Genomic DNA, 20,263 nt, shown 5'->3' on the forward strand with positions numbered 1-20,263 from the left:
TGTGTGTGTGTGTGTGTGTGTGTGTGTGTGTGTGTGTGTGTGTGTGTGTGTGTGTGTGTGTGTGTGTGTGTGTGTGTGTGAGCGCCATATGTCCGTGTCTAAAAAATAAAAAAGCGCAAATTTGTGCCAAATGCACGCGCAGCTCGCGTCAGTCATCCTGAACTCGGGCTGACAGGAGCTGATTCCACATGAAACCAGTTAATCTTTCAAATGTGTGAGTGTGAATACAGATGTTTGTGAGATGTGCGTCCTCAACGTGGAGCGAGACACGGAGGGTCTGATGAAGACATTCAGATCATCTCATTATCATCTTCATCATCTTCATCATCTTCATCAACTGTCCCACCAGGTAACTCCATCAAACTAAAAGCCTCCTGAGGAGAGTGACGGGTTCAAACCCGAGTCCGTGTTTCAATCAGGTGGATTCACAGGCTCACGCGCTGGGGGTTCGAACCGGTGACGGAGGGCTCACCTGTCCACAGTGTCCACACGTGTCCACGTCACTCACATGTCGGTCACGTGTGTTTATCTCATTAACTCGTGTCGCTTTTTATTTTCTGTAAAATAAGTTTTCAACGTCACTTTTTCACAGTGCGCGCGGCCGAACACGCGGAAACCCTTATTTGGGTCGTTCTTTGAAAAAACAAGGACGCGCCGCGCGCCTTCCACCAATTAGAAGCCGGGGGCGCGGCCAACATGCTAATGAGCTGTCCTTATGTGGCGGTGTCCCCGCCCCCCGCTGGTCCCGGCCGGTCCCCCGGGACAGCCCGAGCCTCGGACCCGGGAGAAGGAGCTGTCCGCCGGGACGGAGGAGCCATAAAGAGCCGGGGAGGGAGGGGAAGAGCTTTCTCGCTGCCCAATCCCCCTCCTCCCCCGGGAGCCGCCGCCGCGCACGGTCCGTCCCTCCCTCTTGTTTGCTAATCATTTCATTTTACTCCTTTTTGAAGCGCGGGCTTGTTTTTTTTATCCCACTTTTCATTTTTGCTCAATCCACGGTGGCTCGTCTCCTCTGATCCCCGGCTCTCCTCGCTCCGCTCTCCCGGCTCCGACTCTCCGGCTCCCGGCTCCTCTGAGATGCTCTGCCCGCTCCGCGCTCCTCTCTCCGCCCTCTTTTAACTTCACTCACGGAGCTTGAACCGGGCTGCAGCGAGCAGGGGATCTAAAACCAGCCCGGAGAAACCCACAGGGATCCGGGGCTCTTCTCTGGATCAGGACCCGCTACTTTGGGGAAAGTCGCTCGCGTGTCCCCCCCTCACCCCTGCTCCTCCCTCCTTCCTCCTCGCTGCTCCTCTCCACCTTAATCCAGGTGGTGCCGGGCTGGTTTGAGTGGCTGCTACCGGGAGGATTACTCTTCTTCTTCTTCTTCCTTGTTCCTGGTGAAGAGCTCCCAGAAGGACACTTTGATGTTCTCCATCCAGGACAGCCTCCCCCGGGGGGCCCTGACCATGAAGGAGGAGCCGCTCCCCACCGGCATGACCCCGGTCCGCTCCTGGATGCAGGGCGCAGGGATTTTGGACGCGAACACAGCGGCCCAGAGGTAAAATATCACCCCGACACCGCAGCTCGGCCCCGGGCTGCTCTGCGGGACCCGCCGCTGTTAGAAAGTGTGCGGAGACAAACCGAGTTAAAGTTGAACACTTGTGGTTCTGGTTCCTGTGTCACGCGGGTCAGAGCCCGAGGACCAGCACCTGGAGACAAGGAGAAACTTTACTGAAGCGTAGATTGAAATCATCAGAAGAGAAAGAAACATGAAATTAGAACCAGAGAGCATCGCTGTGAGAAGCTGCGGGTTCCGCTCCGTCCTCCAGCGGCTCGAACCCGCTCGAACCCGCTCGAACCCGCTCGAACCCGCGACACCAACACAAATAAAGTTGTCTTCTTCTCCTCCGCAGCCGCGGTCCGGTGCCGCGCGAGGCGCAGAGACGCGCGGAGCCGCCGCCGCCGCACGCGCCGGTTCTCCGGGATTTAACGTGTATTTCTAAATGAGCCGAGTCCTGAGCTCCGGTTCATCAGATCTTCACACCGTTAAATATCAGAATTAAACACATTCTTCTTACACGCATTTTATTATTCATCAAATAAACCCCATCAAATAAAGTCAAATTTAACTGTTCAATTAAGTTAAATTAAAATTAACTTCTGAATCTTCTCACGTGCGCGATAAATTAAAAGTCCGTGTTTGAGATTTACCTCGAAATGTATAGATTTCATTGTTTTTTATAAATCTACAAATTCAAATCTTTTTGTAAGGCTTCGCACAATTTATGAAATATAAATTTTAAATCCAGAAAACGTGAGGAAATGTGAATCACAGAAATAAGAAGCATCGAGTTAATTCTAATGATAAATGTCCCGTTTGAAATAAAGCGGCTCGTTCAGAGATTCCGCTGATTTGTGAGTTTTAGTTTTTATCTGAGTGAAGCGGGATCGATGCGGGATTTTCAGCCTCGAGTTTAAATCTCCTGAATTAAATCCATCAAACCGAGATGAAACCAGACAGCAACTTGAATCCAGTTGATTTTTAAAACGTGTGGAGTTCGTTGAGTGAATTAAATGTGTTCCACCTGCAGATCCGGTTCCATCAGTAACAGAACAGGTCCAGTCCCCACGTGAGCAACACGCTGCTGCCGTGCTTTAGGTGGAACTGTGTCCCTCGCAGCTTCCGGTAGTTCCACTTCACACGTTGAAATGTCCAAACTCTGAAAACTAAAAATGTGAAGTTTAAAATCACAGAAGACAAAAATAAAAAAAAAAGCTGCAGACAAAAATCTTTTTGTTTAAAAAAAGATTAAATATAATAATGAATTGATGTCAGGTATTTTTATATTAATTAACAAATTGGTCATTCAGCTTAATTGTTATTTAATGTGGAACTAGGAGTTGTGGTGCATTGTGTTTTATATTTAATATAAATATCAGGTTTGTGCGTCTGCTGATAAACAGGTTCATGTGTTCTGAGGGAACGTCTGTTCACACTTACATCTGTGTCACACTTCATTACGTATGACACGGCAGGTCAAGTTTATTAATGCTGCCTAAAATCACACAAGTGTCTCTGGGGCTCAAGCATCTCCAGAGCCTGGACGCAGAGACACACGTACAGAATGTGAGAAAGAAGGAACAGAGACGAAGAACAGGACCTTCACAATCTGAACACAACATCCTCGGTCCTCTCCGCCTTCCTTCAGGGACATGATCAGATTCAGAAAACTGTAAAACTCCAGTCTGGAGATTCACCAAACCACCCAGACCCCAACCAGCAGCAAGTACGAATGTGTTTTTGGTCTGAAACGTAGAGAAAAACCTGATTGAGGAGGCTGAGCTTCATGTAAATGAAGCAGAGCAGACTCTGAATTTAACATCTGGTTTGAGCATATTTGAGATCGTCATTATTCAACCCTCACAAACACGGTCCCTGTGAAAACTCCACTTGAGTGAGCGTTAAAGAGCGAGATGTGAATCCGCAGCTCTGACCCTGAAGAGGCGAGAGAGCGAAGCCGCAGTCTGACATCGTGTCTGAGGTTCTGTACAATCAGGCTTTTCGTTCGCTGCAGATTTGTGGTGTTTGTGGACAGATGTGTGTGTGAGTTCTTTTTCAAATCCTGTGTGTTTGAGACCAAAATCTAATTTTTACAAATTTACCACCGAAGAATTCAGAGTGTGAGCAACAAGCTCAGAGCCTCGGTTCAGACGAGGAGAAAGTCCACAAAAAGACTGACATGCAGCAGATGTGTGTGTGTGTGTGTGTGTGTGTGTGTGTGTGTGTGTGTTTTTACATATACCTGGACATGTAAAAGATTTCCAAAAAGAAGGGAGACAATGATGTGAATGTTTAAGGTTAAAACGTCCTTGAATTCGAGGTTAATTTAACCCTGACGTGTGTTTAAGACGTTAGATACGAACCCTCTTGGTGATGATGAAGGTGATAATGAAGATGAGGGTGATTCCACGGCCTCTGTCTGCTGATCACTCTACCTTTTCTTCTGGATAGAATCATAATGAAAGTTCACTGAACATGTTGTTGTATTGACACCAATTTAAATCACTGGATTGCTAAATCTTCCTCTGAGCGTTTTTAACAATGAGGTGAGGAGATCTGTTCCGTTTCTCTGGTTTTCTGACGAGGAGATTTGTCGTTTGGTTGTTGGACTGAGAACGAGTGTGTGTTGTTCTCTGACCAAGTCCCGTCACTTTTATTAATTCACCTCTGAAATGTACAGAAACTCCAGACTCCGATAGAGAATGAGCGGAGGTGATCAAACTGTCCACACCTTCTGTCCGTCCACCTTTTCCAGGCGTCAGAATTACAACACGGTCCAATACCATCTTCACACGGAAGCCGCAGGACACTGACGTGATAAACAAGGGACGTGAAGTAGCAGGAAAATTAAGTACATTTTTACAGAGTCAAAAACCCAAAACCCACAAGGAGCCGATTTAAACGGATGTTTTTTAGATCTCAGGCTCAGGGAGACGACACAGCAGCTTCACTGAGGTGGTCTGGTGCTGTGGGGGGGCACCGGGTCCACGATGCACTGTGGAGCTCCACAAGAAAATGAATTGTGACATGAACAGGAAAAGAGGTTAAAAGTGGTGTCACCAGATGTTTGTGTCTGAAGGTTTTGTGAACGTTGTGAGGACGATGTCGTTTGTCAGGTGAAGAGAGAATCACACGTTAACATGTGAAACCGGATTCAAGCCAGTTTGTTTCCGAGGGGAAAGAAACTCCAGGTTATTATCTTCATGATGACCTGAAGGAAACCATCAAATATACAAATATCAAATGTTACATGAACATTCAACAAAGACAAGAGTCTCACTCTGATCATTAAAACTAGAACAAAAAAAGACCTTTCAAAGATTCCATCAGTCAGTGTTACAGAAAATGAAAAGTTTAATTTTGCACATTGAGGTTAAAGCGTTTCAGATGGTTGAAGACGCCGAGCAGCGGAGGCCGTAACAGGATTAGAACACGGAGGAAGAGAATAGTGACAAGTTAAAGTGTGTGTGTGTGTGTGTGTGTTTAACTGGCTGCATCTGGACACGCACCGTCACATCTGTAAGACATCAACAGGGTTTCAGCGCTGACAGACCGTGTTCACAAACCAACACTTTGTCTCCACTTGATTCTTCTACTAATCTCCTGCTCGAGGCGTCGGGCGACCTCAGAGGCAACGACCCAGTTATTGATCAGTGATCGATACCTGATCAGACCGGTTCAGAGGAAACCTGCACCGACGCAGAGCTTTGGTTCAAAACATGACGAGCACAATCTTTCATTTTTACATTTTTGTTTCTCAATAATTCAACTAACTGAGGTGGTTTTTGGTGTTTTGACCTCAAAGGATAAAGGTGAACAAACTGTTGAGGAAAGGAAACCGATCATCTGATCTCGGATCAGTCCAGTGAGGAGATCCTGTTTTTATAGACTCCAACAATTCTGTCTCTAACGTCGTCAAACGGATCAAACAGATGATATTTTTAATCAAACACAACATCAATAATAAAGTGACAGAGATGAATCTTGTCGTTTGTGTTTACAGATAAAAAGCTGCTCTCTAACACGGTTCGTGCTGGAACCACTCAAATAAAAATAGGTCAACCATTTTGGGCGTAAATATAAAATAAAAAGACGATTAGAAGAAAAGCTTTTCTGTTTAACTCTGAGTTTTGTCAGTTTTAAAGTCGTCGTCAGTATTTTGTCGTGTTGCAGCACTTTTTTCAAAAATATTGAAACCCCCCCCGAAGAACACATTTATACTTAACACACGTATTGACGTGTCAAAGTCTGACACTTTCATGTGAATGTATTTAAGGGATTTACCTCATGTTTAAGGGAAGATGACGCCTTAAATTCACAGATTTAATGGTTTATTATAAAACTGTTGTATTTTGTTTCAGTTTGATGGTGTGTGTGTGTGTGTGTGTGTGTGTGTGTGTGTGTGTGTGTGTGTGTGTGTGTGTCTGTCGTACTGTTGCTGATATCAGGCGCTGGTTTGGATCCCGTGTGGTGGAATGTGTTTGTGACGGCATTAAATCGACGTCTGAGTCAGTTGGCGGCTGTTTTCAGTCGTATCTCACACACACACACACACACACACACACACACACACACACACACACACACACACACACACACACACACGCTTATGATATTAATGACAAGGTTTTTCCATCAAAAATATTATAAATGAAAGGAAACTACAGGAAAAACTAATGTGAGTTGAATAAAACAATTCACAAAATCGGAATCACACACAATTTATTTTAAACCACAATAATCAGCAAAGAAACAGTTAATGACCGTTTTATAAAGCAGCTGGAATCTGATCAGAGTCGATTAACGTATCTGTGAACATCTCGGACTCCTGTGGACACACACACACACACACACACACACACACACACAAACAATGCAGTAAAACACAGCTGTGATGAAATAAAACGTGCAACAAACATTTAAATGCGCTGATTCAGCTTCTTTTGAACCTTTAAACAATAAAACGACTCGATCACCCTCAAAGGAAAAAAACTTTTGTATCATTGTAAAAGTGTGTAGGAGGTCAGAGGCCTGTCATTGTGTTACGTGTGTGTGTGTGTGTGTTGTAATGCACATATCTGCTCAAGATGACCCTCGTCCAGAATCAGCGTTCGCTTGGTGCAGGAGACGGCGTCCATGTTGGCGCTCGTCACGGCTTTGTTCAGTGTCATGAGGGTAGAACCGAGGTGAATAGACGAGCGGTGGACTGGTCAGATTGTTCGTGTCATGGTTTTATAGATTGACTGAGATACTGTGAAGTTAGAGGACGGCGTGCGAGACGCGTCACCTCACACGTCACTGGGTTCAGTTCCTGAAAGAGTTCAGCTCGACGTTAGAGGTGTTAAAAAAATCTGAATCACGTTTAGACATCAAACTGTAAATTGCACAAAAATATAAAACCTGAAGAAAAGTCTTAAAGTCTGTGTTTTTCAAACTGAACTATAATAAACGGCAGCGTCCGACTCTGCAGACCTCGGATCTGTGCCGACGTTTCTCCGTCATCACGGCTGCTTGTTTCTTTACACCAGGTCTTTTCTAAGCAGCTCAACTCGGGCAGACGTTCACACGCCTCCACCGGGTGGTGTGGCATCGTCCAGAGATTCAAATGAAGGGATTTCTTTACCTTTGTTTTGATGTCCCGACCCCCGAGTTGTACGACCTATTAATGTGAAGTAAATGAAACGCAAACATGAAAAGATCAGATTTGTTCTGGGTCAAATAGTCAAATAGTTGTTGAACAACTTTGTGGTTTATGTTTGGATGTTAATTGGAACATAAAACTTCTGCGGTGGTTTTGTTCATAAGCTTAAAGTCTTGAAATCTAGAAAACAAATCTTTTGTTGTGTCGTTTGTGTTGATTAATCTTTTCTGCTTCCAAAAGATCATTTGAAGGGTTAGATTTTGTGTCTCTATTGTTTATTGAATCTGTTTCCATCTAAATGCTGCAGGATCGTGAAACACAGCGACGCTCGACATGGGAAGCGTCTCAGACGTGGTTTCACCGGCGGGGATCTTGAAACTGAAAGTTTCTGCTTCAGTGACTGTGATGGAAACTTAAGAAAAAATCCTGAAACAAGTTGATTTGTAGGCGAAACACGTCAAAAGAGTTTGACCTGAAAAAAACAGATTTAAGATTCTATAACAGACGAAAATAATGTGTTGAAATGGAAGATTTTTCTTGCAGCGTTGGCAGGTGTGTATGTGCCTGCGTTTGTGTGTGTGTGTGTTTTGAAGCTCCAGGTGAACAGATTTCCCTCGACCCTCCCTGACACTGCTGTAGAAGGAAGAAAAAAGAGCTACAGAGTGAGTGATCCTGTCCTCCACGCCCTATCTTTGTCTTCTGGGGTTAAAGTGTGTGTGTGTGTCTTGGGGGGGGGGTTCAGGTAGGGTTGGGACGAGGTGAATAATCGTCGACCGGGGGATTCCCCACTTCGTCGGCAGCGTCGTTTGTCATCAGCTCAATCATGGGGCGTTTGGCGTTCCTCTCGCCGCTCCCCGGTGGCAGTTAGTGGGGCGGGGGGGTGGATGTGTGAGGAGGGAAAGGCTCATTTGTAGGCAGAGGCAGATCCTTAGAGTCTGTCAGTGATGGATCCGAGCGCTGAGAGACTTTTTATCAGAGCGCCGTAACTCATGACGGCGGCTGAGGGATGATGGAGAGGTCAGCCGAGGCCTCGACTCCTAACCACCATTTTTATGTTCCTCTTTCTAAACGTCTTATTTATTATATCCACCCGGGTGAGGAAAAAAACACTCCTCGTTTTGTATTTGCATTTGTCAACACCTCCCTCCTCGTCTTCACGTGAACACAATGAAACGCTCCTGAGCGCCGCCGCCTTCACAAAACCCGTCAGATAATTAAACAGCCGGCAGATGACACATCGGCCTCGTTACTGTAAATTCTTCACACACGTTTTATTCTACCTCCATTTCCTCTTCCTTTCTCTTTTTCTTCTTCCTGTTGCTCTTCTTCCTCCTCCTCTTCCTCGTCACTCCGGTGGTGGAAGTTGCTGTGTGCAGATAAACTGAAGACACTTGAAGGCAGCGGCTCTTTGTCTCCTCGTGGCCTCTGCTGAGCGTCAGGCCGCTCGGCTAATCAGAGGCAGCCACGCAATAAAAAAAAAAGCTGCAAACAATTAACCCGAGAGCCGCGTCTGAGAGGAGCAGGTGACCAGACTAATGGGCTCGGGCAGGGTGTGTGTGTGTGTGTGTGTGTGTGTGTGTGTGTGTGTGTGTGTGTGTGTGTGTGTGTGTGTGTGTGTGTGTGTGTGTGTGTGTGTGTGTGTGTGTGTGTGTGTGTGTGTGTGTGTGTGTGTGTGTGTGTGTGTGTGTGTGTGTGTGTGTGTGTGTGTGTGTGTGTGTGTGTGTGTGTGTGTGAGAGCGACAGGGTAAAGGATGTGTTTTGGAGGAAACAGCTGACTAAAGCAAACATGCAGCTGCGTTAATGCGACTCCTCGTCCATCCTGAGAGCAGAGACGTAAAATATTCTCTAAAAACAAACTGAGTCTCGCTCAAAAAACCAACGGCAGGAAATCACGTCTTGACCAGAAAAACCACCACAAACTGAACGCACCACAAAGACCAGAGTGAATAAATAAATAAGAAGAAAACAGATTTGACACCTTACATCTTTATGACTTTTCTAATTTTTCACTTTGTCCTAATAAATCAAACATGGATAAAATATGTTCTAGATTAATAAATGAAGTCACATCACCCAAACTCAGATTTACTGAAACCCTGAATGCACCAAAACAACCATCATGAGAAATGACAAAATTAAAAAAAGATTTTACATCAAAAACTAAACTTGACTTGTTACAACAGTTTTATTTTTATTTAAAACATTATCTGTTATATTGTGAAGCCCTGAATGCATCAAACTGACCCGAGCTTCAAACAATCAGATTTTACATTTTATTCGTTATATGTGCACATTAGTGTCCTTTTGTTGTCTTAATACAATAAACAGAGCAGAGTAATATGAGTAACTGTAATCACTAATCAAATTACATTGAAACCTTGTCTCAACAGTTTTATGAATAAAAAATTATAAAGAATCAGGCGTAAAATATAAAATCTGATATTTTATATTGTGTGTAAATTAGCTGCAGCTGCTTCTGCTTCTCAATATTCCACTGAGAGTAATCAGATTACATTGCCTCTACTGAATCCTGACTTTTCAGACGGACAATCACTCTGCATGTGACGTTTCCGTGTGAGCGTAATGTTACAGCGTGTTACTGGAATATACATGTTAATGGTTTTCTTGCTGACGGAGCAGCTGGAGCCGTCGCCCAGTCGCTTACTTTAGTTTTATTAATATTAATGTGTGAGTCTTGTTAATATTGTCGAGCTGAAGGTGAAGCTGCAGAACAAACAGCTGCAGGTTGGAGTTTGACGTCCGTGAAACTGCGTCGGCTTTTACACTCGGATGCATTTTCACACATTGAACACCTCACAGAACGTATTAATTAACACACACTTGCTCAGGTGTGTGTGTGTGTGTGTGTGTGTGTGTGTGTGTGTGTGTGTGTGTGTGTGTGTGTGTGTGTGTGTGTGTGTGTGTGCGTGTGCAGGAGCCCCTCAGTCTAAAGACTAATTTGTTGGTAATTGCAGCATGACAGGAGCAGCCATTCCAGCACCGAGCCACTGTTTCCTCGAGCCAGTTGCCCTAATTAGGAATGACACACACTATTAAGGTGCACAAATGGAAATCAGTCAGCGGGCGTTTCCTCTCCGACGGAAAAAAACCTCCCACAATGCATCAGCAGGAGAAACAACAGTTTGTTCTACAGCAAAAGGCATTGATCTAAAATATGAAGAGTCACTGGTTCATCATTCATGTAATCAGATTTATTTTAGTTGCTAAATTTGATGTGTGAAAAAAAACAAAACTGAAATTAAAACGACAGTTTAAGTTTTTCTTGAAGAAACAGAAAACGTAGGTGACGTCTTCTCCTGGAAGTTTAGGACAAAACCTCAGAGTGTAAATAAAGATGGACGACATGACAGCTCCTAAACTGAAGCCAAAGGCTCTCATTCGCCCCCTGGTGGCTGGCTGCAGTACAGGTCATAAACCTCCTCCTCCATGTTAGCAGATGGGACATGAACCAAACGAAAAACAATCAAAGTAGACGTTAAATAAATGTTTGTAAAGATGTTTCTGTCATTTCAGGTCGTTCTTATCTCTCTGATGTTTGTTCAAGTGTTTCTGATCAGTTTGGATTTAATTAGTTATTTGATGATATAAAAACAAGACGTGATGATTGACAGCTGACACTGACTCCTGATTGGTCGAGCAGCAGCTCCACTCCACGATCACAACTGCACAGACTCAGACTCCAAATGACGTCATCACCACAAGATGGCAGCGTTCGTTGTAGATATGTGAATGATGCTGTGTGAATGATTGTGTGTATTGTGTCCTGTCAGAGTGTGTTTGCTCTGAGTTCGTGTCGCACTGAATGAGATTTAAACATCCACAGTTTATTTGATTAACGTCTTGGCAGCCAGCCTGTGTGTGTGTGTCTGTGTGTTTTATATGGCTCATTAGTCCAGTGTGTGTGTGTGTGTGTGTGTGTGTGTGTGTGTGTGTGTGTGTGTGTGTGTGTGTGTGTGTGTGTCAGTGTGATTCCTTTGAACACTGGTTGAACTCGCAGCTTCGACTGCGACGAGCAGCTGAGCTGTCACAGATTCTGTCGGACACTCTGAAGTGATCAGTTCGATCAATCATCAGTAAAATTAGTTTTTCCTTCTTTCCCCTCGATCGTCTTCGTCGTCTTCGTCTTCTACGTGTACGGCTCCTCTTCTTCATCCTGAGATGTTTGTGTTCTTCCAGTTTCACGTCCGTCACGTGTTAGAAACCTCATCAACACGTCCACTCGCTCACTGGGAAGCTTCCACACATTCTACCAGGAGGCTGCAGGAGAAGATCCAGAAAATGTCCAGAGACACTGACTCAGACATTTGTGTTGTCGGTGGTTCGATCCCAGGTTTCCCAATCTGCATGCCGAAGTGCCCTTGGGCAAGATACTGTACCCCAAATTGCCCCTCATAGAAGTGCTGCCCACAGATGCACTGTATGAATGTGTATGAATGTCCCCCATAAAAAACTGTACTATAAAGATAATGAACCAGAGTGAGACAGGAAACGGATTAAAGGTCCGAGTCAAACCTTGAGTTCTGTAGCTGAGTGGTTCTAGTCGTGCTCGGGTCTAAACCACGAGGCCGGTGTGACGCTGCTTCTGGATCGAACCCGTTCTCTAAAGTCTCAGTAATAACTAATTACTTCATCTTCAGTCGTTGTTCCAGCTGCTGTTTGTTCGCTTTACATTTTGCTGCTGTAAGGAAAGTGTGGGACAACTTGTATTTGTTCCAGTGTTTCCTCTGCTTCTGGAGATAAGATAAACATAAACTCTATTTCTATGGTGGCCCCTGAACCAGTTCCTGGTCATTCCAGTCTGGAACCTTCCCAAACAAAATAGATTATTTAACCACAGCCTGAGACTCAAGAGGAAATATATAGCTGACAGGAAACGTCCACTCATCAACTCTCGATTCTGAAGTGGTATAAATACAGATCAACGGGGGTTCGGTTACGGACAAACTGCAGTGAAACGGCTGTGGAACGAGAAGGAGCCTCACGACTGATCCGTCTTCCATTAATTAAAGATGAACCTCGAAGCTTCATTGCAATATTTAGCCAGTGGAACTATTGTGTGTGTGTGTGTGTGTGTGTGTGTGTGTGTGTGTGTGTGTGTGTGTGTGTGTGTGTGTGTGTGTGTGTGTGTGTGTGTGTGTGTGTGTGTGTGTGTGTGTGTGTGTGTGTGTGGATATGAACCGACGGTTCAGCCTGTGTTGTTGTGTCTCAGTAATTGTTTGCAGAGCGATACACACGACTCCCGCTGACCTTTAATTCCAGCTTTTGCGGTGGAACCGTGTGGTCGCGGCTCCTGTGTGTGTGTGTGTGTGTGTGTGTGTGTGTGTGTGTGTGTGTGTGTGTGTGTGTGTGTGTTAACCTCTCTGGCTGTTGGCGTGTGATTTACACTCCGGGCATGTTTGAGCGAGCCGTGTGCCATCGATACTGTTTTTATTACACCTTGTGCCAAGTGCTAACAGCCGGATACGAGCTGCGACGACGAGTGGATGCAGCCGCAATTAGCATAATTGAAATAATAATAATGCTAACGAGCTTTCTGAGTGGAGGCAGAGCAGAGAGGGGAGTAGAGGATGAGTGGCGGCGGCGTTGGCTTCGTCACCGTGGCGATCGGCTGCAGAGCATTGTGTGTAATTGGGATAATGGGCTGGTTTAATGGTGGAAGTGATGCTTTTGGTGGCGTTCAGGATGGAACAGGTGCCAAATCCACCGTTCATCAGTTAGTTTAATTTTTTTGGCAAATTCAAAAATTACATTTGTGTCAGTTCTTTGTCTTCATCATGTTTTTTAAGTTTTGTAAGTAGAGTTTGTGATAACATTGATATTAAAGATCTACGTTCATCAGCTTTTCAATAATTCATCCATTTGAACTCATGTTTATTTCACTTCACTGACAAATCTCCGGCCTGTTAATCCTTTAAATATATTTTAATAAACAGGCACAAAGGTCTGAGTCACTTTGTCATTAACTCGTCTCAAATCTTCAGACCTGTTTTACGTCTGTAGCTGTTCTTACTTTATATTTTCACACCTGCAGAAATCTGTAGTTGGAATTAAGGGAACGTTTCATGTAGTCGCCTGTTGGTGGCGTCACATCCTCTTTGTGCACGAGTCAGTGTTTGTTTGTCAGAAGTAAAAAGGGACTTTCTCTCCAGTTTGAAGTCACAATTTAATGATGCACTTTTTAGATCTTGGTGGTTTTTAACTATATTTGAATCAGATGAAGGATTTCAGAGAAACAAGCTGAGCCTCCATCAACTGTTGATTCGCAATTTTCATCCACGTCTGTCCAGAGTCTGTTTTCAGACCTGAACCAAAGTCCTGACGTGTTCCTCACGTGTTCCTCACATGTTCCTCACATGTTCCTCACATGTTCCTCACATGTTCTGCAGGTTCTGTTGAGAACAAATGTGTGAGTCAGTGTCTCTGGACGTTTTCTGGATCTTTTCCTGCAGCCTCCTGGTAAAATGTCTGTAAAATGACAGAGTGAGTCCATGTGAGGAAACAGCAGGACAACTTGGTTCTTTCCGTGTCTCTTCCTCTGGATTTGTCAACGTGGATTAAAAATAGATTCTCGTATTCTTTCTCTGGTCGTGAACGTGTGATTCTTCTTCGATTTGGTTTAGTTTTAACACCACAGTTTTCTAACACTCAGCGGCGTTTGTTCCCACCGAGCCTCTAACCCGACCGACACACCTGAGCCCCCCCCCCCTCCTGGAGCTTCTCTGCAGACTCTCCACTCTGCCACAGACCACTCCGGCGAGTCAGAAGAACCGTTTCAACAAACTGGCCTACAAATGAGGCATTAAGCATTGGTAATGGGGGTGCAGAAAGGTCACGGCTGTATTAATCTGCCGTCTGGGGAAAACACCCCAGAGCCTGAAAACACAGCGGCCGAGAGAGAGCAGGCGAGTTTCCAAAAACAAACCCTGAGCATGAATAAACATTTGTCTATGCCCCGGCGATCATATTGATCATAAAGCGTTTTAGGAAACAAAACGAGATTGATGTAAAAATATTCGGCTGCTGTTTTTGAGCGTTTCCCCCTCGGACTCTTTGAGCTTCTCTTGGCTGAGAGCGGAGGTCGCTTCCTGTAGGAACATCGATTTTATTTCAGGATCAACATGGATTTTTATCCACTTTTACTAAAATCAGCCGCAGACATTGTCTCAGTGATGTTTGTCTATTCTCATTTCACTTATTTTTAAATTTCATATATTTATTAAATATCCTGCCAAAGCTCAGTCTGAGTCGATACGTGGCTTTAAATCAAAGGACCTCTGACTGTGAGTCTGTTTGTGACATCATCAACATTACACATTCATTTGTTTTGTGTCTCTTTTTTAAATTTAATTGGAACAAAAATCCATTTAGTTTTATAATCAGTGGCTCATTTGGTTCCTTTGTTTAAAGCTCATATGGCTTTTTTGCATAAAAGTCAAATTTGTATGAACTGTATTTATTTCCCCTCACATTTTCCACAGTAAATGATCTAAAGGAAATTATGAAACCCTTGATTTATAATGTATGTACAATATAAACAACAATGGGCCTAACATGGAGCCTTGGGGAACCCCTCAAGTATCTCCCTGTAATTCTGAAGGATGTTTTCCTCTTTCTACCTTTCAGTCGATGCTCCAGTAATTTAGTTTGTAAAGTTTATGAATCTGTCTCCTGTTTGTCTCTTGTTGTTTTTCAGCTTCATTAAAAAGCCTCAGTTGGCCTTTAGTCCTGTTTGTTGTTTTCATTTCCAGAATTCATTTTCCGTCGAGTGAAACTCAACAACAGCAGTTTGGGTTTTGCTGCCAGATCTCACATGATAATTGATTAGTGTTGATGTAAAAAAAGAAGTTAGTGCTTGTGATAATGAAAATGAGAGAACACTAATAATGAGGCTTTAAAATCACCACATGTGGACAGAAATTAATGAGGTCTCCAAAGAAGCTTCATTTCTCATCGACTCGCTGATGAATTTACATCATAAAGAGTCAAACTTGACCCAGATGAGATTTTTATTTGAATAAAAACACAGTCGGCCTGACATCAACTCTATTTACCGTAATACTGGAATAAAACACGACCTAGATTATAGAGGGACTGACCCCTGATTTTCCAACAGCTGCTTCTGGACAAAAAACCGTCCGTTCTAGTCCTGTTGGAAAAGTTCAAATCGTCGTGAACACATGAAACATGATCCACAAATTTCCTGATGTGATTTCCAGACGATGAAAAAATCTCCTATTTGAGTGTTAATGACATAAACAGTGACAGTTGGTAAATGGGTAAACGACTGCAGGAGTTTTATCAAGGAGAAGAGGAGCTGGGGGGTTCTCCTGGTGCATAGATTAATAAACTGCTGGTGATGTTGGTGAAGTGCATTCACTGTTTGCACAGAGCGAAATGCAGGGAACCAGAGAAAGTGTTGATGCACCAACCACAGACAGTCTGAACCCCTGAGTCAGTCGGGGGGGCAGAGCTCATCGGTCTTTGATGCATCGCGATTCGGACGTGAACGACACGATCGACTCATGTTTTCCTCTACGTTTGTTTTCTAGCGATGTCCCGCCGCTGCGTAATTATAATCACAGCTGCTTCAGGACAGACATTAAACGTCAGGTGGTCTTTTACCGTGTCAGTTTCCTGTCTGTGTCCTCCCTCCACTCCGAGTCCCAGTGAACCATCTTCAGCTCAGCCTGGTCCTGGTCGAGCTGGAGATGGAAACCTTGTGATGGAAGGTAACCTGGGTTCGTTTCAGACTCCAGTGCTATTCCTGGTTGGGACATAAAAGTTAAATGAAAGTAGAAAAGAACACATTGTACATATTATAACACGCAGTTAAAATAACGAGAGTCATAGATTAAAAATGTGAAACCCATCAGCAAACAGAACCAGTAACTACATTCAACAGCTGACTTCAGGTCTGTGCAGTTACACTCGTCTACAGTGTGAAGTTCTCGTTTGTTGTTGTTGTAATGCTCGTTTCGACCACCAGGGGCTGAAGCACCACTGTTCTAATCTAAACCGGACGAAACGTGTTTTCTTCCTGGTGATTAAACAACATCTCTCACACTGTTTCTTTTCAGGGCTTCTGTGTGGGGACAGACTTTAATGACTCTGAGCTGATAAACACCTGAAGTGACCTGTTGAACATGAGTCTTCTCTCTGTGTTTCAGTGGAGTGGGTTTAGCCCGAGCTCACTTTGAGAAGCAGCCACCGTCCAACCTGAGGAAGTCCAACTTCTTCCACTTCGTGCTGGCGCTGTACGACCGACAGGGTCAGCCGGTCGAGATCGAGAGGACGTCCTATGTGGACTTTGTGGAGAAAGACAAGGTGACGTGTCTCTTATTTCTTCAACTTTGTTCTTTTCCTGATCACATTTTCTGTTTTCTGCGTCAAAAAACCCCGACAGTGTGTTGTCTGTACTGACTGTGTCACACACACACACACACACACACACACACACACACACACACACACACACACACAGACACACACACACACACACACACACACACACACACACACACACACACAGACACACACACACACTCCGTTCATGTGCAGCATGAACATCTCTGAACTTTATGATTGCACCTCGTACATGAACCACATGATTCAGTAGGAACCAATGATCTCGGAGCTGAGAGCTACGGACGGGAGGGACCGTGTTGAGGGACGGACCGACACACTGTTGGTTTTTAAAGTCTCGTATTTCAGGCGAACCATAAAATAGTTTTTCTTGGATTGATAATAATAATATAATAATAAAAATACCCCGACAGGTTTGAAGATGTTTGTTCTGTGATCAGCTGCCAACTGCAACTCACCCCCCAACACACACACACCACACACACACACACACACACACCACCCACTCACTCACTCACCTCTGCTTTGACCTCTAGTCTCTCGCCCTGATACCCCCGCCGCCCCCACCTCAACACGCACGCACAACACACACACACACACACACACACACACACACACACACACACACACACTGGGACTGAGCCAACACTCCTCGGCTCAGTTGGCACCGGGCGAGGGACTAACAGAGGCTGAAAAGAGAGAGAGAGAGAGGTTGGGAGGAATTAAATAAAAGGAGGAGTAAATATTGAAAAAAATAAAGAAAGGGAAGAAGAGTGGGAGATGGGGGGCAGGAGAGAGAATAAAGAGTAGATTTCCACTGTCGCACGCCTGTTGTTCTGTGATCATGTGGTCAGTTGTTCTTCGAGTTCTGACCGTCGTTTGCAGGTTTATGGTTTTTATTATTAAAAGTTATTGTCATGGCAACAAACCTGCTACATGTGTGGACGCACAGAAACACGTGTGGATCAGGGGTCGAGGGACATGGAGTCACATGGACAGACCGGAGAGCGCGAGGGATCTTTGAGATAATTAAATACAATTCTCACTCTCAAATTATTTATACAATTTTTACTTTATCATCACTGCAAGTAAGACTTTCTTTCTGTCATTTTTACATCTTAATTTTGATTAAATAGATGTAATAAATGTAAAAAGACAAAAGAAAGACTCCCCCTCACCTCTGTGTCTTCCTCAACTTTCATTTCATACATCTTCTATCCTCTCATCCTTTGTTTTTTCAGTCCTCACTCATGCTGATGTTTTATATGATGACGCAAACATATTGAATAACATGTGATTTGTGTGTTTGTGCGACAGGAGTACAACGGAGAGAAGACTAACAATGGAATCCACTACAGGCTACAGCTCCTCTACAGCAACGGTGAGACAACAGGCGCTGTTACTGACTGACTTCAACTAAACTGCTCTCACACAGTTTTTATTCATTTTAATTTACTAAGGTTTAAGAATCAATGGTTCAGTCCTGAAAACATCTTGTAGCACGACACAGGACGGGCTGACGGCACAGCAGGGGTTGGTCAGGTCGTCAGTGGTCGTCAGTGGTCGTCAGTGGTTGGTCAGGTCGTCAGTGGTCGTCAGTGGTTGGTCCGTCAGGCTGTAAGATAACCTCGTCAGTGGTCGTGGTTCAACACTGTTGAAATGTGTCCAGAATCAGACTCCTGAGCTTTTGTGTCTCAGGTTTTATTCTTTACACTCATATATTTTTTGTGAGCACAGTTGATGCTGACGTCCAACACAGAATCATGGAGAACATATTCTCCCCCTCTGTGGAAACTAAAGCATAAAAGTGACAGTCAGAGGACGTCTCATGTCTCCTCACACTCTTGTGTCCTCTCCTCTCTCGTCTCCTTCTTTCATTCTTTCTCGAGACTAAGATGCAACAAAAAGACGTTACTGAGGGAAAGATGGATGCGGTGAAGGAAACGTTTCTGCATCTTTAGGATTTTCCAGAAAAACCTTTGGACGACTGGCAGCGTGAAATGAAACCTAAAGTTTAGGACCTTTAGGTCCTAAAGGGTCCTGCAGGTTCAGATTTGAGATGCGCTCGATTGATCCGTGAAGTTCAGTTAACGATCCTTCGTTTCCCTCGAGTGAAAGTGTCCGAGCAGCCGAACTTTATTAAAGGTCACCTCAGTGGACTTAGTTTAACTGAACTGTTGAAGACTGTGAGGCTGGAAAAAAACAATTTCATTATCAGCGCACACACACACACACACACACACACACACACACACACACACACACACACACACACACACACACACACACACACACACACACACACACACACACACACACACACACACACACACACACACACACACACACAGACATCTGGAATATCTGACAAGTGACCGAACCTGAACTCTGGTTTGTCCATCGGGGAAAGTGGAGCGATCGTTGGCTGATTCTTGGGTTTGTGCTGGCTCGAGTCCAGATCTGCGGGGGGGGCGGGGCGGGGGCTGTAATGCTCTCAGACTCCCGCAGAAACACCAGATAAAGTGGGACATAAAAGAGCGTTTTCTTCCAAAGGGGGATAAATCACTCTAATATGGGTCGGCGTCGTCGGATTAGCATCGTACGGAGGTAATTGACCTCATCTGCAGCCGGGACAGATAGCCGCCATTTAGCGAGCCGACTGCTCAGCGCTCAGCCGCGAAGCGAGGAGTGAATCATGTCAATTAGAAAGCAGAGGAAGCTGCGAGGAAACTGCCCGAAAAAACAAGAAGGAGAAAAAACATCAAACCAAACCCACGACATCGAACACAATTAGTGCTCCTCCGCCGCTAACAGGTGTTCCCTTCAATTTACTTCCTGCACCCCATGTCGTGTTCATGCCACATTTATGCTCGGATGCATAGCTAATAAAAGACAAGCAGTCCTGATTGATATTTAATTTGTCGGAGAATGAAGATTCCTTGTTATCCTTGAGGAAAAAGGCAGTGGGGGGGCGGCGGAGCACTCGGCAGTTAAAGGCGGCGTGGCCTATAAATAATAAACAGCTCTGGAGCCGCGCTAATGTTTGTTTTTGCTGAGGGGGGGACGAGCGTCGCCGGGACGAGATGACAACAGCTACAGAAAACATAAATACACTACAGGGACATAAACAATAACACAATTCATTTACAGCAGATTATTAAGAATCAGCTCTTTTCTTTCTTCTGATTTTACACGCTGAGCTCTAATTAGCATAACACGCTAATGCATGTATGTAACAGTCAGTTCTGCTCCGACTCATCAGAAGACAGAAATACTTGTGAGTGTGTGTGTGTGTGTGTGTGTGTGTGTGTGTGTGTGTGTGTGTGTGTGTGTGGAGTGTGTGTGTGTGTGTGTGTGTATCCACAGCTCATTAGTGTGTGTCTCAGTTGCGTGACAGTTCTTTGTGTGGTTCTTGTTTCTTCAGGCATCAGGACAGAACAGGATATTTACGTTCGACTCATCGACTCCATGACCAAACAGGTGAGAACACAAAAACACAACCTCACAAAACCCTGAGCGGAAACAATCATGTTCATCTCAATGCCCCCTGGTGGCAGGCTGCAGTATAGGTCCTAGACTCCGCCTCCTCCATGTGAGCAGATGGGACATGGACCAAACTGATCAAATCAAAGTAGGCATTAAATACATGTTGGTTAAAGATGATTTCTGTCATTTCCGGTTTGATGAAGTCATCACCG

The 20,263-nt window shown here is 44.5% G+C and overlaps 1 protein-coding gene across 1 annotated transcript in view; it reads left to right on the forward strand.

The window, feature by feature from the left end:
* Positions 1-777: 777 nt before the first annotated feature.
* The window catches only part of LOC118112121 (transcription factor COE3-like), a 109,335-nt gene continuing 89,849 nt past the window's right edge, over positions 778-20,263 (forward strand). Inside the window, 4 exon segments of the mRNA XM_047340496.1 lie at positions 778-1,537; positions 16,370-16,526; positions 17,883-17,946; positions 19,990-20,045. Coding sequence (XP_047196452.1) covers positions 1,404-1,537; positions 16,370-16,526; positions 17,883-17,946; positions 19,990-20,045 — 411 coding nt within the window. The 5' untranslated portion in view covers positions 778-1,403.

The sequence above is a fragment of the Hippoglossus stenolepis genome, chromosome 7, assembly GCF_022539355.2.
Source record: "Hippoglossus stenolepis isolate QCI-W04-F060 chromosome 7, HSTE1.2, whole genome shotgun sequence".
Lineage (NCBI taxonomy): Eukaryota > Metazoa > Chordata > Actinopteri > Pleuronectiformes > Pleuronectidae > Hippoglossus > Hippoglossus stenolepis.